Here is an 18811-nt window from a genome sequence, read left to right as displayed (position 1 = left end):
CATTGCATTTAAAAAGTAATTACAAAAGGGCGAGCCCCCCCCCCCCATCCGTGACCATGCTGGTGCTAGGAGGATAGGAAGCGTATTGTGTCACACTTCCAAACTCCTGGCATTTACTACACCCACACATATTGCTGGATTCCAAGACTTGTGGGTGGGACACGCTACAAGATCCAGACAAACTAGCCATGACCCGTGATGAAGGAATATTTATGTATAGGGTCATTTCAGAAATTGGTTACTTTAATTATCCGGTCCACCCAATAATGACTGTATAACTCCCCTGCAGCGTACCCCAATCAGTGGTAATCAGCAGTGAACTGCAGACCACCTTCATGATGGGGCATGGGAGGGGGTGTAGATGGCCGTCATAGGGGGGCGTTCTAAATGGTTAGCAGTGCACATTCTGCTATAGGTGGAGGTCCAAAGCACAAAATCTAATGAACGTACATGACAAATTACATTTTAGATTGAGTGAATGCTGTTGATAACGTGTATCGGCACTGCAGTAGTTTATTTCTCTCATATGAAGACATAACAGGGCCATGTTTTGATAAGAATCACACTAATTCTAGAGTAGTGGCAATAACAAGAAATATTTTGTCATCCAATCGGGTAGCATAATGTAGGGACAGAGACCTCGATTCCAGCGATGTGTCACTAACTGGGCTGCTTGGTGTAGTTTTGATAAAGTCACAGTTTTAATCAGCAAAAGGTGATCAATAGAGGACTATTAAATGTTCAGCCACATAATCCTCCATATTCATGAGCTGTGTGCAACTGTCCACCACTGATTCTGTGTACACTGCATAGGCAGTAAGCTGCCAAAGCTGCCAGTCAGTGGTGTGTGAAGAGCTATACACACACATTAGCTCAGCATTAGAAAACTGCTTGATCTGCTGCAGACAACAGTTCATTTGTACGAAAACTACAGCAAGCAGCCTAGTGACACATTGCTGGAATCAGGGGCTATGCCCCTACCAAGCTGCTCTCAGGAGAAAAATCTTGGTGACAGATTCCCTTAAAAGTAATTTTACTGGAATGCACTAATACATATCAATGCAAAATGTAAGTGGTATATTTCAGTGAATCTGTCAAACAAGACAATAATATGCAGAGACATTTACAAAGGTTTCTGTGCATGAGGAGGGCATTTAATGCATGCCTATTGGTGGTCCTACTATCAAGGAGTCAAAGATACACCAAAACATTTTTCATTATCAAAAGCAGTTTTCTCCGCATTGACAACCTACGTTTAGTATGTATTCATATTACACTACATGTAACAACGCAAGCGCCTCCGCCGATTACCTGGAGTGAGTAACAAAGTCATACACTGGGATCTGGACCGTCTTTCCCTCCATTAGCTCTTGGAGAGTCTTCAAGATAAGTTCATTGTCAAAGGCATCTGTGGAAAAAAATATTTATAAGGAGGTAAGTGCTACAAGGAAAAGGCCCTCGTTATGGAGAACAACAAGCTCAATGCAAGAGTATATGTATACTACATGCTCAAGTCAAAACTACATGCATACTACAAACTCAACACAAGAGTATATGTATAATGTTTAGCGTGTAGTATACATATACTCAAGAGTATATGTATACCCGCTCTTCCTACAACTATCAGCTGAACGTCAGACTCTAGCATGAAGCAAGCCAAGGAGCACTTCAGAAAAGAAACTTCAGAAGTGTACTGGGTGATCCTAGGAGATGGGTCACTGCCAGGGGAGTCTAGCCCCTCCATGGCAGGTGCTGTACATGTCCTGAAACAATAGGAAGTCTGACTGTAAAAAAGCCTCACTGCCTCATAAATGCTGGGATACACCAAGGTTACTTACCGGTAGCCGGTTTTTCCGGAGCCCATGACAGCACACATGAGAGAGGGGATCCGCCCAGTCAGGACAGGAAACCTACTGAAATAAAAGGGCGGTACCTCTCCGCTTCAGTTGGTTTTCAGAGCATGAGAGGCCCCCTTGGTTAGTACACATGGCAATCCACCACCACATTATAATTATAACAAAACACACACAGCTAAAAAGTGCGCACCAAAGGGTGAAAAAAAGAAGGGAGGGAATATACAGGTGCTGTCATGGGCGCCGAAAAAAAACGGCTACCGGTAAGTAACCTTGGTGTTTTCCCGTCTCCCATGACCGCACACATGAGAGATTTTTGGAGAAAGAAACACCTTAGGGAGGGACCACCGCTTGCAGCACCCTTCTACCAAAGGTAAGGTCAGACGAGGAGGATAGATCCAGTCGGTAGTGTTTAAAGAAGGTAGACGGTGAGGACCAGGTAGGGGCCTTACAAATCTGATCAATCGATACCTCTGCTTTTTCAGCCCAGGAAGTAGCCACGGCCCTGGTGGAGTGAGCCTTGATGCCTTCAGGGATCGGAACGCCACATGCAGCATAGGATAAGCTAATGGCCTCCCCAATCCACCTGGCAATAGTACCTTTGGACACCCCATGACCATTCCTGCTACCCTGGAAAGCTACAAATAGAGACTGATTCTTTCCTCCACTGACTGGTTAAGGATATGTACTGTAACATAAACCTTACATCAAGAGTGTGAAACCTCTCCTCACCTGGATTTTTTGGATTAACACAAAATGAGGGTAACACAATCTCCTGACTCCTGTGAAATTTAAGAACTACCTTAGGTAGATAAGCCGGATCTGGTCTTAGAATCACCCTGTCGTCATATATCTGAGTGTATGGAGGACAAATGGACAGGGCTTGCAAGTCACTCACCCTACGTGCGGATGTCAAAGCTACCAATAGTACTGTTTTTAGAGTGAGAAGTTTTAATCGATAATTCTTGCAAAGGCTCAAAAGGACTCTTAGTTAGAGCATCTAAAACCAGATTTAAATCCCAGGGAGGAATTTTCTGAATTACTACAGGTCTAGACCTACTACATGATCTAATGAAACAGGCAACCTACTTATTGGAGGCTAAATTACAATGATATAAAGCTCCTAATGCTGACACTTGAACCATAAGTGTATTGGTAGCCAATCCTAGCTGTAAGCCTGCTTGCAAAAACTCTAAAATAGCACCCACAGGAGCCTCATCCGACAAAGGTTGTCCTAAAAACTCTAGAAACCTCTTCCATGTCCTACCGTAAATTCTCGATGTAATCGGCTTCCTACTTTTCAGCAGGGTGGAGACTAGCCCTGGCGAGAATCCCTGTCGGCTTAGTAATGCCCTCTCAAATTCCAGGCTGCCAGATGGAAGCCCTTCACTTGAGTGGCATGCTGGACCCTGGGTAAGCAGGTCCGGGACCTCTGGTAGGATCCATGGATCGGTTACCGACATTTGTCTTAGGAGAGAAAACCATGGTCTTTTCGGCCAAAATGGAGCAATCAGAATCACTCTTGCCTGCTCCATCCCGATCTTCCTCACTACAATCGGAATTAAGGATATCGGTGGAAACACGTAAGCGAGGCTGAACCTCCACGGTATTCGGAGGGCATCCACTGCAACCGGGTTCCCCCTCGGGTCTAGCGAGCAGAACCTCTCCACCTTCCTGTTGTGGAGCGTGGCAAACAAGTCTATTACCGGTTCGCCCCAGGCCTGCACTATTTGTTGGAACACCCTGGAATTCAGCGACCATTCTCCCTGTCTTAGCTTTTTTCGCCTTAAGTAGTCCGCCTTCGTGTTTTCGACCCCCTTTATGTGCAGAGCTGTGAGGGATAGTAGGTGAGATTCTGCTAACTGAAGAAGCGCCGATATTGCCCTCATGAGTGAAAGGGACCTCGTCCCCCCCTGATGATTGACATAGGCTACTACTGCGTAATTGTCGGACATCACTCTGGTAAGACGACCCTGAAGGATTGGAAGGAAATGTCTTACTGCCCTTTCTACAGCCCATAACTCTCTTATATTGGATGTTTGATATTTTTCTGTATGGGACCAGGACCCCTGTATGGAAAGGGTCCCTAGATGTGCACCCCATCCTGTAGCACTCGCGTCCGTTGTGATCACGTCTTCTACCGGAGTTAGCCACTGAACCCCTGAGCTTAAGTGATCCCTCACTGACCACCAGACTAGGGAGTCTCTGACACGTAACGAGAGATGAACTTTTCCCTCCCAATGCCCTTCTAACAACCTTTGTGTTGACAGGACCTCCCACTGCAATTGCCTCAGGTGGAACTGTGCCCATTTTACAACGGGAATACAGGATGTTAGTGACCCTAGCAGAGACATCGCCTTTCTTAGCGTCATCATAGGCCGATGTATCGCCAGTTCCACAAGACTTTGTATTTTGGATATTTTGCTCTCCGGCAGGAGACAGTTGACGCGTGCAGTCCAGAACCAACCCCAGGAAGGACTGAACTTTCTCTGGTGTTAATCTCGACTTGGCGACATTTATCTCCCAACCTAATACTGCTAGGGTCGTAGTCACTTCTTCTATTTGTGCAAGACTGATCTATTGACCTGCCTATTACCAGGAAGTCATCTAGGTACGGAACAATGACTATGTCCCGGGAACGGAGGAAGGACATGACTTCTGACATTAATTTTGTAAATATTCTTGGTGCTATTGATAGACCAAATGGAAGGGCAGCATACTGGTAGTGTTTGAGTTGTCCTTAGACAATCACTGCTACCCTCAGAAACCTTTGATAGTCCCGATGAATTGGGACATGGTAGTAAGCGTCTTTTAAGTCTATAGCTGCCATGAAGCAGTCCGGGAACAGTATCTTTATTGCTGAGCTTACCGACTCCATCTTGAAGGAGTAATTTTTTATTGACCGGTTGAGTTTTTTTAAGTTCACAATAGTCCTTAGGCTACGTTCACATTTGCGGTCGGGCGCCGCAGCGTCGCCGCATGCGTCATGCGCCCCTATATTTAACATGGGGGCGCATGGACATGCGTTGGTGCTGCGTTTTGCGCCGCATGGCCGCAAGCGTTGGACGCAAGAAACGCTTCAAGTTGCATTTTTTTTGCGTCCAATTTTCGGCCAAAAAGGACGCATGCGGCGCAAAACGCAGCGTTTTAGCGTGCGTTTTGCCGCGTTTGTTTGCGTTGTGCGCTGCGGCGCCGACGCTGCGGCGCACAACGCAAATGTGAACGTAGCCTTAGTGAGCCATCTGGCTTTCGTATTAAGAAGAGGGGAATAAAACCCTTCTCCTTCCTCTTCCTTTGGAACTTCTACTAGGACCTTTTTTTAGAACTAGCCCCAATACCTCTGTTTCCAGAGCTAGTTGTTCCTCTGGAAGTTTTCCGCATGGTGTCAACACAAAAGTCTGTCGAGGTGGATGAATAAATTTTATTTTTAGTCCGTTGCCGACAACATTCAACGCCCAACGACTCGGGGAAATATTTAACCAGGCGTGAAGATAGAAAGAAAGCCTTCCCCCTACTTCTAGCTTGGCGTCATTGAGAGGGCTTTTTTGTGGACGTGGAGGGGCCCTTAAACATGTACCCCGATCCTTTTCTATCTCTATCGTCCCAGTTCCTTCTATCTCCCGGAGGGCGACCTCTATTGAATTTTCCTCTCCGAAAATAAGGCCTTCTGATATCCACTGGAAAACGAGGAAAACCTTTTTTCTTGTCACCAGCTTTTTCTAAAATGTCCTCCAGTTTCTGACCAAAGAGGAATTTGCCGTCGCACGGAATGGAACAGAGTCTATTTTTTGAGGGTAAATCCCCTGGGCACCCCTTCAACCACAAGGCACGTCTTGCCGCGTTAGACAATCCTGCTGCCCTAGCTGCAAGTCTTACAGAGTCTGCTGAAGAATCAGTTATAAAGGCCGCCGCTCCTTGTGCCATTGCCATATTGGCTAGGACCTCGTCTCTCGGCACTCTAGATTTCAACTGATCCTCTATTTGTTGCAGCCAGACAATAAGGGAGCGGGCAACACATGTTCCAGCTATTGCCGGTTTTAGACCTCCTGCGGCTGCTTCCCAGGTAAGTTTTAAAAAAGCATCCGCTTTTTTTATCTAAAGGGTCTCTTAGGACGCCTGAAACCTCCAAGGGTAGGGATGACCTTTTAGATGACCTAGCCACCGCACCATCAATTTTAGGGGCTTTATCCCATACTTCTGAATCCTTTTCCTCAAAAGGATAACGTCTCTTAGAAGCTGAGGGAAGACTACCAGACTTTTCAGGCTTCTTCCACTCTTTTTCTATAAGGGTTTTAACTCTAGTATTTACTGGGAAGGTACGCTTCCTCTTCTCCTCCAAACCACCAAACATAACGTCCTCTACCGATCTGGACTCCTTCTCATCTTTAAGGCCATTGTAGCCCTAACTGATTTAACCAGTTTATCTGTATTCTCAGTTAGGAAGCATGGTCGGCCCCCAATATTGCTATCCGAAGAGGAGCCAGAGAACACGGAAGAGGACGAACATGGAGACAGAGGTCCTTCTTGATATTCCTCAGATTGAGGGGTACCAGAATCCGAAACAGTCTCTAGGATCTTCCTACTTCTCTTTTTAAGGACTGATTTTAAAGACCCTTTAACCTCTGCTCTAATCATGGCCCTGAGGCTAGTGGCAAAGTCAGGGGATTCATCCTGAATAGTTTTATGGATGCAGTCCGCACAGAGGCTTTTCTGCCATTGGACTGCTAGCGGGGCTTTGCAGAGGGCACATTCTTTGTTCTTGGACTTGGCACTAGCTTTCCTCGGCGCCTGACAAGCAAGCAGAGAAATGTAGCCCATTACCACCAATGTGACATTCACGAAGATCACTCACCACCCGCTGACACTCAAGGGTACCGGCTTTTGAGGCTGATCTGGAGTACGGATAACATCCCTCCTAGAAGCTGAGGAGTCCTGCGACCTTCGATCCGGACGACTGCCGCTTCTCCTCTTAGCATGCTGGTGAGCAGACATAGCACCTGGTAAGCTCTCCTGCTGCTGTGGTGATGACTGTTGTGAGTGCTGCTCCATACAATCCTCCATATCGGAGCTCTGTAAATGTGAGCACTTTTCCTGTGGACTCACCCCCTTTTAAAGGGTGATCCACTCTGCTCACCGCCTCATCCGGTACAAAGGTCTGCTCCTCCCCCACCTCTGCGCCCACCAGGAGATCCCTGTGACGCTTCCAGCTTCCGCCTATGGGCGCCGCCATCTTGGATCCGGCGCACAGCAGTGACGTCACGCGGGCACGCCCATTCCCAGCGTGCCCTGCGCGCATCACCGCCGCGCACCCGGACCAGAGCCGACGGCAGCAGCAGAGGGGGCAGAGAGAGCGGCGTGGCAGCCGCAGAAGAGCCACAGGACTCCGGACTGCGCTGCCCAACGCCCGCACAGGCCCCAGGACCTGCGAACGGCGCTTCCACACCCTGAAGGCCGGCATACAGGCATGCTGCCTGTTCTTCCAGTGCCGGGACAGGAGTGGGTGAGTGGAATCTTCAAGCAAAATACCGCCGTGACTCAGCACAAGGGTTCCCATCAGGACAGGAAACCCAACTGAAGCGAGGGAGAGGTACCGCCCTTTTATTTCAGTAGGTTTCCTGTCCTGACTGGGCGGATCCCCTCTCTCGTGTGCTGTCATGGGAGATGGGAAAATATAGATTATATCCCAGCATTTCCAAAATTCATGCTTTACACTGAGGAGGGGGAAACACCCAAAACAAATGACATTATGAGCCAGTAATTAATCAATGATTATGCAGGAAACTAAAATATGGCGGATTTATCCTTTGTACCACCTATATTCAAGAACACCCTTGGGAACTCCTTGCACAGGACAGCTACCATCCCCTGCGCCAGTATGTCATGGCTGATAACCAATTTCATTTGATGCATAGTTATACAATTAAATAATTTGCAAGTCTTCTGTGTGTAAATTATATGGGCCAATATTTTTTTTTAACTGGATGGATTATTGCCCTGGGGGGTTAAAAATCCACTTTCTACTAGAGACTGGGGAAATTGGCGCCATGTAATATGCCTCATCACTTAGAACATGAGAAAACCTGGGTGACAAAGGGAAGACAACGTTAGCATTGAACGGTTTAACAAGGAAGAAGGAAAAAAAAACAAAAAACCCTCCTGACAGCAGATGTTTTCTGCTTACAAGAGACTCCTTTAACAGGAAACCCGTTCTGGCCTCAAGGAGGAGGGGGGGGGGGGGGGGGGGGGGGGGGAGTGTGCAGCATGGAAGCATCACTCTGCATGGGCAACAAGTCGTTAAGAGTATCTACATAGGATGTGTACAGAGTGACACAGCAGACAGATGTTCTTAAAGGGGTGGTCCAAAACTAACACTAATCCTGAATGTTTTTTTTATCTATTTAATGTCATCTAATGCCTTTTCTAATATACGTAAAAAGTCCCCACTGTTCAACCACTACTCAGATTTTTTTTAACGTACCCCCCCGAGTCCAACCCACACAGCACTGATCACTACTGAGCGTGTACATAAAGTGCAGCACAGATTCATCTCACCTCCAACCTGACAGTAGTGGTCACTACTGAGCACGTGCATAAAGTGCAGCACAGATTCATCTCACCTCCAACCTCACAGCCCTGACTTACTACTGAGCATGTACAGTCATGGCCAAAAGTTTTGAGAATGACACCAAAATTATATTTTCACATGATCTGCTGCCCTCTGGTTTTTATTAGTGTTTGTCTGATGTTTATATCACATACAGAAATATAATTTCAATCATATTATGAGTACCAATAGGTTATATTGACAGTTAGAATGAGTTAATGCAGCAAGTCAATATTTGCAGTGTTGACCCTTCTTCAAGACCTCTGCAATTCTCCCTGGCATGCTCTCAATCAACTTCTGGACCAAATCCTGACTGATAGCAGTCCAGTCTTGCATAATCAATGCTTGCATTTTGCCAGAATTTGTTGGTTTTTGTTTGTCCACCCGTCTCTTGATGATTGACCACAAGTTCTCAATGGGATTAAGATCTGGGGAGTTTCCAGGCCATGGACCCAAAATCTCTATGTTTTGTTCCATGAGCCATTTAGTTATCACCTTTGCTTTATGGCAAGGTGCTCCATCATGCTGGAAAAGGCATTGTTGTGCGCCAAACTGCTCTTGGACGGTTGGGAGAAGTTGCTCTTGGAGGACATTCTGCTACCATTCTTTATTCATGGCTGTGTTTTTAGGCAAGACTGAGTGAGCCGATTCCCTTGGCTGAGAAGCAACCCCACACATGAATGGTTTCAGGATGCTTTACAGTTGGCATGAGACAAGACTGGTGGTAGCGCTCACCTCTTCTTCTCCGAATAAGCTGTTTTCCAGATGTCCCAAACAATCGAAAAGGGGATTCATCAGAGAAAATGACTTTGCCCCAGTCCTCAGCAGTCCACTCCCTGTACCTTTTGCAGAATATCAGTCGGTCCCTGATGTTTTTTCTGGAGAGAAGTGGCTTCTTTGCTGCCTTCCTTGAAACCAGGCCTTGCTCAAAGTGTCTCCGCCTCACAGTGCGTGCAGAAGCACTCACACCAGCCTGCTGCCATTCCTGAGCAAGCTCGGCACTGCTGGTAGTCCGATCCCGCAGCTGAAACAGTTTTAAGATTCGGTCCTGGCGCTTGCTGGTCTTTCTTGGGCGCCCTGGAGCCTTTTTGACAACAATGGAAGCTCTCTCCTTGAAGTTCTTGATGATGCGATAGATTGTTGACTGAGGTGCAATCTTTGTAGCTGCGTTACTCTTCCCTGTTAGGCCATTTTTGTGCAGTGCAATGATGGCTGCACGTGTTTCTTTAGAGATAACCATGGTTAACTGAAGAGAAACAATGATACCAAGCACCAGCCTCCTTTTAAAGTGTCCAGTGATGTCATTCTTACTTAATCATGACTGATTGATCGCCAGCCCTGTCCTCATCAACACCCACACCTGTGTTAATGGATCAATCACTAAAACGATGTTAGCTGCTCCTTTTAAGGCAGGACTGCAATGATGTTGAAATGTGTTTTGGGGGGTTAAAGTTCATTTTCTGGGCAAATATTGACTTTGCAAGTACAGTAATTGCTGTTAAGCTGATCACTCTGACATTCAGGAGTATATGCAAATTGCCATTAGAAAAAAATGAAGCAGTAGACTTTGGAAAAATTAATATTTGTCTCATTCTCAAAATTTTTGTCCATGACTGTACATAAAATGCAACACAGATTCATTTCACCTCTAACCTCACAGCAGTGGTCACTACTGAGCATGTGCATAAAGTGCAGCACAGACTCATTTCAACTAAAAGCCGAGATCCTTAGATCGGGAACAGAACAAACATTTCATAACTTCCCAAATTCTTATGAAAAATATTTTCCGGCACAACCTACATTGTACTACTGTACCCAATTTATTATTTTAGGAGTCAGTCCATTTTATACAGACAAACTGCAGCAAAATGGACACCGACTCCACAGCCCTGCTCAGAAGGATCTTGTCATTGTGCAATATGCATAATGACAGTGCACTCCCTCACTTTGAGGGGCGGGGCTTGTCTCTGCTTCTCTTGCACTCCAGATAATGTCTTTACCAAGCACAACGACAGTGCCCTGTTGCCGACTCATCACTCCTCATTAGAACGGGTAAGAGAACGCACTGTCACTGTGTACTACAGAATGTGGCAGTGACAGGCTCCTACTGAGCATATGTGAGAACTGACAACTGATGAATGCTCAGTACAGAAGGGATGCTCATTTCACTGATGACACTTCGTTTCAGGGTGGAGACAGAGGCTGCAGCGGTGACTGCAAGCGCTGTCCCCGGATGATGGCTTGTGCAAGTATCCCAGCATGCAATGGGGGTTCTCATGTGAAGCATCAAACAAAAAGTAGATAGAGTAGTCCGAGTAGTCAGGGAACGATAGGGACTTTTTAGTTAGAAGTATAATAGAAGAGAGATTAGATTACTACATTAAATAGACATTTAAGATTAAATTCTAGTTTCAGACCACCCCTTTTTAAAAAAAAAATAAAAAAATAAAATCACCAAAATATCCTGACCGAGCAAGTATAGACTCCACTAGAATATCACAGATCATCATCAGCTTCCAATACTGAACAGGTAATAAGGAGCCTTGTAATTTATCTGGAATTTATTTAACACCCACGTGTCAGTCTGACAATATGGTCAGGACACAGGAGGATTTACCTGGGTGATCAAAGTTGAATTGGCCTTTGAGAGCTTTACTCTTCTGCTCCGGCGTCAGTATGCAATAGAAGCTGTCCTGACTTATCATAACCACCTGCTTCTGGTGATGATCCACCTCATTCTGGCCCAGGAGCTGCACGATCTTGGAACACACAGATGACTGTACAAGAAGAGGAAAAAAACGACATTACCATGATGTATGAAGTGCTTTACCTTACAGACGACACCTTCACAGAACCTGAAGGACCCTGTTAAGAGTCAATGGGGTCTGTAGGGTGCCATTGGTATAAGCCATCCGGGTCATTCTCTCTAGCACAGTGGCAGTTTTAATTTTTTATGGGCAAGAAAACACTGCAATATAAAGCACAGTTCACATTGTGTTGTACATTTAGCCTGCATGTCAGGCAAGATACCCACGGATCGGCCAAGTGTGTTCATCCATTGGGCACTAGCAGCCTGACAAAGGCCAAAAATCAGAAGTAGCTTTACGTAAAATCACGAGTGCGAGCAGAACACCACGAGACTGAAAATACTAAGAAGTAGTTCCTGAAATGTAGCCCGCACAGTCCTTGAGAAATAGACCGAGTCATTACCGACCAAACCGGATTTCAGGAACTTCTCTTCAGTGAAAGTTACACTGTACAACACAAACAGATAAGTCATTAGGAAACGTGCGTTCCATACTCCTGGATGTTACATGGTGCTAAAACTAGGCCTGACAGTCATCTCCTGCAGAACATCGGCCATCACTGGAGGAGCTTAGATTTGATGTGGAAACCATTGTGCCCTCTGGGTGGAGAGATCCTCCAGGTAAATATATGACTCCAGGTCTATGTGCGGATACTGACATTTAGCATGGAACCTGCGCACAGAACTGGAGGGACCACCTGTGCTGCTCCCCCTCTATACAAAGTCATGCTGTAATGTAAAATATGAAGACGTCTACCTACATAATTGTCACTTACACACAATTTCCTAGGTGATGGGAGATGTGCAGTCTCACTCTGAACAGTTGTGGTGGGTTTGCAGTTAGCACAGTAGTACTGGACTTGCTCCAATACTGCATTAGTTATAGCTCCCACAGCTTGTGACCGCACAGACCCACAGTTACACAGTGCCATGGCTGGGGCAGAGGAATTACCCTATAAACGAAGCTCCACAACCTCCTAGAAGAGATGTAGTGGTGGCCATATTGGTTATATGGCTATCCTGAACCCATACACATGATTAACTGTTAGGTTTAACTTTGATCCCAGGTGTCAGATCCCCTGGTGTATATTAACCATTCGGCTTACATCTGGGGGTGGGGGTCCTTAAGGTAGGCAAGTCACCCCAGGGATGTCTAGCAGCCGCTCGTTCGCCTCACCCCATGAAGAGCACATGTATGCTTTGCCCACCCAGTTTGCATATTTATACAATGGCCAGGAGAACGCCTGTCAGCAGTAAGTGGTCGGCTGACAGCTACCGATGACGTATTACCCAGATATTAAAAAAAACGGTAATTAGTTCTTACCGGTAATTGTATTTCCAGGAATCCACCTGACAGCACCATTGGAGGACGTCCTTCTTACCCTCAGTGGGACAGGAACCACAAGCAGTTAAAAGGACCCTCCCCACTCCACCCACCAGTGAGTTTCTAAGTACCACATCTGGATGGATGCAAAAAGAGTTTAATTTACAATTACACACCAATGTTACATCACATTAGTCAGTAGTAAAAGTTTGCAGTGGGAGGGAACTAGTAATGCTGTCAGGTGGATTCCTGGAAATACAATTACCAGTAAGAACTAATCACCGTTTTCCAGTCCACCACCTGACAGCACGATAGGATGTTTAACTAGGGTGGGACTACTGCATGTAAGACTTTCCTACCAAATGCTAACTGGTCTGATACGACATCTAATTTATAGTGTCTAGCAAAGGTAGAAAGACTAGTCCAAGTCGCCGCCCTACAGATTTGCTCAGCTGAGGCACCCCCCTTCTCTGCCCATGATGTAGAAATAGCTCGTGTTGAGTGGGCCCTAAGAGTATCCGGGGGATCTTTCCCTTGGTCTGTATATGCTAGGCTAATCATGTTTTTAATCCACCTAGCAATGGTTGATTTTGCTGCTTTACAACCCCTATTTGGACCACCGTATTGTATAAATAAGTTAGTGTCCTGTCTCCAGCTTTGTCGCCCCCAGGTATTTTAGAACAGTCTCCCTAACGTCAAGGTTATGGTAGACCCCCTCGTTTGCGTTTTTAGGGTGTTGGCAGAAAGAAGGAAGGATTATCTCCTGATTTATATTGGTAGAGGATACTACTTTGGGGAGGAAAGCTGGGTTAGGTTTGAAGACTATTCTGTCGTCAAAGACTTGAAGATATGGATTCTGGATAGAAAGAGCCTGCATCTCCCCCAGCCTTTTAGCCGATGTGATAGCAATTAGCCAATCTCTCCTTTAAGACTGCCTTCCTATGTCCATATCTTCCGACAGTAAGTAAGGGGTTTTACACAAAGTGTTAAGGACCAGGTTTAGGTCCCAAGGAGGAGTTGATTTCCTCACGAGTGGCCTCAATCTCTGTGTAGCCCTGGAAAATCTCGCTATCCAGGGATGGGAGGCTAGTGATGTATCAAAAAAGACACTAAGTGCAGTAATCTGTACTTTTAGAGTACTAGGCCGAAGGCCCTTGTCAAATCCGAGTTGCAGGAAATCGAGGATTCTGGGAATGTCTGGTTTCGAAGTATCCACAGGACCTTCTCCCAGAAAGGAACAATACCGCTTCCAGATCTTGTTATAAATCGCCGAAGTCACCGGCTTTCTGCTTGCCTGGAGTGTGGTAATGACATCTTCTGACAGGCCTCTGGATCTTAGGGTTTGCCGTTCAGGATCCAAGCAGATAGGTGAAGAGAGTCTGGATTCTTGTGGAACACCGGACCTTGAAGTAGAAGGTCCTGCCTGTTCGGTAGCAAGACTGGTTCCTCTGTTGACATCTTGGATAGTAGAGAAAACCAGCTTCTTTTCGGCCAAAAAGGAACCACCAGGATTACGGTTGCTCTCTCGTCTCTTCCTGAGTGTCTTCGGTATCAGAGGAAGAGGCGGAAATGCGTACAGGAGACCTTCTCCCCAATATTGAGACAAGGCGTCTACTGCAGTGGCTCCGTCTAGAGGACTGAGCGAAAAAAATGCTCTGGCCTTTGTGTTTGACCTGGTGGCAAAGAGGTCCACCTGAGGTGTCCCCCATTTCTGGCATAGACTGCTGAATACTTCTGGGTTCAGTTCCCATTCTCCAGGATGTACTGACTTTCGGCTCAAGAAATCTGCTACCTGATTCTTGGCGCCTTCCAGGTGAACTGCCGAGATGGATTTGACAGATCTTTCTGCCCACCTGAAAATCTGGTCTGCTAAGTGTTGCAGTGGTGGATGTTTCGGACCTCCCTGGTGTCTCAGAAATGCCACTGCTGTGACGTCGGACAGTATTCTCACGTGTGTCTCGGACCAATGACTGGGCCTGGCATAACACTTTCCAGATCGCATAAAGCTCCCTGAAATTTGACGATCTTGCGGCAATCTGAGGAGTCCATTCTCCCTGGTAGTATGTTCTTCCTATATGACCGCCCCATCCGTATTGACTGGCGTCTGTGGTAACCGTAACACAGCGATCGAGTATCCATGGAACTCCCTCTCTCAGGTTTCCCGGTGTGGTCCACCAGGTTAGGGATCTCTTTACAGACGTAGACACAACCATCTTCCTGTCTAGGGAACTCTGTTTCCTGTTCCAGGATCCTAGGACTTCTCTTTGCAACTCCCGCGAGTGGAATTGGTTCCATTTCACACAGGGTATACATGCTGTCATGAAGCAGAGTATCCTCATTGCCTCTCTTATGGAGGGGGTACTTCTTCTGAACTGATGAATGTGCCTGATCAAGGCCTCTTGCCTGTCTTCTGGTAAAAAAGATGTTCTTAGATTGGAATCCAACATCACACCCCCAAAAATTTTATTCTGGAATTTGGGACCAGGCAGGACTTCTTCCAGTTCACAATCCATCCCAGCTCCTGTAGGATGAAAAGAGTGAAAGTGCAGTCTATTTTGAGGAGTTTGTGATTTCGCCATTATCAGGAAGTCGTCCAGGTATGGGACTATGGTCACATTCTGGTTTCTTAGATAGGCCACAACTTCCGACATCAACTTGGTAAAAATCCTGGGCGCTGAAGTAAGCCCGAAGGGGAGACATCTGAACTGGAAGTGATTTACTATCCCTTTGTTCATTATGGCAAATCTCAGGAATTTTTGGTAGGAGATGTGTATCGGGACATGATAGTATGCGTTGCTTAGGTCTATGGTACACATTACCATATCCTTGTCTATCAGAGGCGTCGTGGACTTTATAGATTCCATCCGGAATCTTTTGTACCGGACCCATTTGTTTAGTGGTTTTAAATTTATAATCGTCCGGGAGTCCCCGGATGGTTTCTTTATTGAAAACAAATGGGAATAATGGCCTTTGCCTCTTTCTGAGATGGGAACTGGTACAATCGCCTCTAAATCCAACAGCTCCTGGATGTTTGTCCACATGGAGGAGTCGGAGAGCGGGCAGGGTCGGGTTACTACAAATCTTTCTGGGGCACTGCTGGAGAACTCTAATTTGTATCCATGCACAATCACCTGTAGAATCCAAGGATTCTGGGACACCTTCTGCCAACCCCCTAGAAATTTTTGTAACCGACCTCCCACCTTGATGTCATTTATTTGACTTTGGTGTACCTGCACTTGGGAAGATGGAGTCTCTACCCTTTCCACCCACCCTTGGGATAAGACTACCTCCCAGTCTTCCCTTTCCCCCTGTAGTCAGTCCTCTGACTAGGTCGGGGCCTACGAAAGGGCTGATACTTTTTGGTATTCTCCTCAGGGAATCCCTTCTTTTTATCTGAGGCTTTTTCTAGGATATCGTCTAGAATAGGCCCAAATACTTTATTCCCTGAGAATGGGATTCCACATAATTTATTTTTTGACTGGAGATCCCCCGACCAGGTTTTTAGCCATATGGCACTTCTGGCCGCGTTAGACAAAGATTCGCTTCTAGCCGTGAAACGTACAGATTCGGCAGAAGCGTCCGCCATAAAGCCTGTTGCGAGTTTGAGCAACGGCAGGGATTTAAGGATAACCTCTCTGGAAGTTTTGGCTTTGAGATGATCCTCTAAATCGTCAATCCATAAATGCATTGACCGGGCTACGGATGTTGCCGCTATATTGGCCCGTATTATTGCTGCGGAGGACTCCCAAGTTCTCCTTAGCAAACAGTCCGCTTTACGATCCATAGGATCTTTTTATGCGGAAGAGTCCTCAAATGGGATTGAGGTCTTCTTTGCCACTTTTGCTAGTGGAACATCGATCTTGGGAACTTCATCCCACACTTTAATGTCCTCTGGATTGTAGGGCAGACGAAGTCTAAAATCCCTGGGAATCACCAGTTTCTTCTCCGCTTCCTGACACTCTTCCAGGATCATGGAACGGATGTGGTTGTTGACGGGGAAGACTTGTCACCTGGGCATGTAATCCACCAAACATCTCGTCCTGGATCAAGGTCTCCTCTGGTGTATCCTGTAGCTGCATGGTGTTACGCACAGCATAAAGAAGCTCATCTGTGTCTGCTGCAGAGAAGAGATATCTCTTCCCTCCGTCTCTTTCTTCCTGGTCGGAATCCTCTGAAACCTCACCCTCGGAAGAGGGGCTAGAATCCCTTGGCCTCTTCCGTGAAGTCTGCGGTTCTGACTGAGTTGCCTGGGAAAGATTCAAGCTTGAGATAGAAGCCTGAACCTCCTGTCGAATCATGGTCCTCATACTGGATAGTAGCGTCGTCTGCTCATCACCCACAATTTTGGATGTGCACGATTTGCACAATGGTTTCCGCCAATTTTCTGGAAACAGTGGCACATATCGGGCATTTATTTTTCCCCGATTTTTTCCTTTCGGCTGTGGGGATGGGAGGCTCAGCCTAGGATAAATAGAGATATGTGTGGGGTACGCAAGTAGGGAAGCAGGGGGAGGGGTGAGCTTTGTGGTATGGCTTTTACGTAGCCCACTCACGTGCCCCCGAAGCTGGTCAGTCCCTTCAGGTCTGGCAGACTCCTCCATAGTGCAGAAAACAACCTGAACGTATAGCCGAGTGCTCCTTTGTCAGGATGGCCGGCGGTATACAGACCCCCCTAGTGAGTCTATATAGGTTTTACCTGGTTGATCCTGCCCTCCTTACCGCCGCTGCGGTGACCGCGCTGTGCCCCTCACCGAGGCCGGCGCTGCTGCCGGCGCCATCCTCCACGCTGGCCGCGACCGGAAGTGACGCGGCCGTCGCGACCGGAAGTGACGCGGCCGCTGGACCCGGAAGCGGTCGCTGGAGAAGCTGCGGCCGCATGCTGGAGCCGGCCGCTGCTGGAAGCGGCCGCCGCACTCACCCCCCCGCAGACAGGCACCCGGACCGAGAGCCCCCATGAGGAGGAAGCGGACCCGACCCCAGGAGCAGCGCTACACTGGGGAGGCTGAGGGACCCCCCATAGCAGGTATCAGCCGCAGATATCTTGCGGCGGGTAAGGGAAAGGCTGGGCCCCCCCGATCCCCACCATCTGCACAGCACCGTCGGAGGACATGCTTGCCGTTCCTATCCACAGTGGGACAGGAAAAACACTGGTGGGTGGAGTGGGGAGGGTCCTTTTAACTGCTTGTGGTTCCTGTCCCACTGAAGGTAAGAAGGACATCCTCCAATGGTGCTGTCAGGTGGTGGACTGGAAAGAGGGAATAAAGTTCGAGAAGGAGGCTTCCCATGGCTGGTCTGGGTAAGCTTTAGCACTCCAGCACGCAGTGCTGCAGACGTCTATGGCTCTCATAGCAATGCTCTATACTTGGAGCTCACTCAGCTGTAATTCAGCCATGAGATATAGAAGCTAGACAGGAGCACGCCTCATACCAGGATGGTTACAACATAAACAGCCCAAGAATAAACTTGTAGATCTTCTCTGTTGGAATGTCTCCCCCTTAGGTGAAATATATTGAGGCCAGCGACTCAGACACAACATCAAAGCCACTGACAGGTGCACAGCATTGATCATCTCCTGGCCCCTAGCCAAGGATGGGATCATTTAGACAGCAACTGAACCGTCACCTCTTCAGGTAGGCGTGGTTAAAGCTGAAAAATGGACGAGCATAACAGCCAGCCATTTTTGCCAGATTGTCGGGTCAATGCATCTCAAATAGCTATTTTTGTGACTAGCCCGTCCGGACTGGGCTAGCCCTTCAGGTCCAGTGCCACAGAGTAGCTTGGGAGGCACAAATTGCTGGGAATGATAGAAAGGTGTCAGAACACGCAAAGCAATATATGGTAGGTTGTGATATATGGGGCCCGACTGCTGTTTATTATCAAAAGGTGCCTACAATGGCCAAGTGAGCATTGAAACAACCACAAAACAATGGGGGGGGGGGCAAATCCTGAATCCATGATGTGTTGGGGGCAGTGAGGACAGTTTAGAAACCACTGGCCTATATCGAGTGGATGCCAGGTATGTGTGTCACTTGGAAAAAGATATGGGACCAGGATACACTACAGGAAGAGGGCACCATGTTTTTCTTGGGAAACCTTGGGTCCTCCATTAAAGGGAACCTGTCACCCCCGAAATCGAAGGCGAGCTAAGCCCACCGCCATCAGGGGCTTATCTATAGCATTCTGTAATGCTGTAGATAAGCCCCCGATGTATCCTGAAAGATGAG

The 18811-nt window shown here is 47.2% G+C and overlaps 1 protein-coding gene across 1 annotated transcript in view; it reads right to left on the bottom strand.

Annotated features, from left to right (window-relative positions):
- UCK2 (uridine-cytidine kinase 2) overlaps positions 1–18811 on the bottom strand; it is a 53852-nt gene that overhangs the window by 10735 nt on the left and 24306 nt on the right. The window contains exons 2-3 of the mRNA XM_077276259.1: positions 11075–11234; positions 1312–1408 (exon numbers count right to left, since the gene is read on the bottom strand). Of these exons, the coding sequence (XP_077132374.1) occupies positions 1312–1408; positions 11075–11234 (257 nt within the window). The remainder of the gene's footprint in view (positions 1–1311; positions 1409–11074; positions 11235–18811) is intronic.

Source organism: Ranitomeya variabilis, chromosome 8 (genome assembly GCF_051348905.1).
Source record: "Ranitomeya variabilis isolate aRanVar5 chromosome 8, aRanVar5.hap1, whole genome shotgun sequence".
NCBI lineage: Eukaryota > Metazoa > Chordata > Amphibia > Anura > Dendrobatidae > Ranitomeya > Ranitomeya variabilis.
This window is presented reverse-complemented; position numbering and strand designations above follow the sequence as displayed.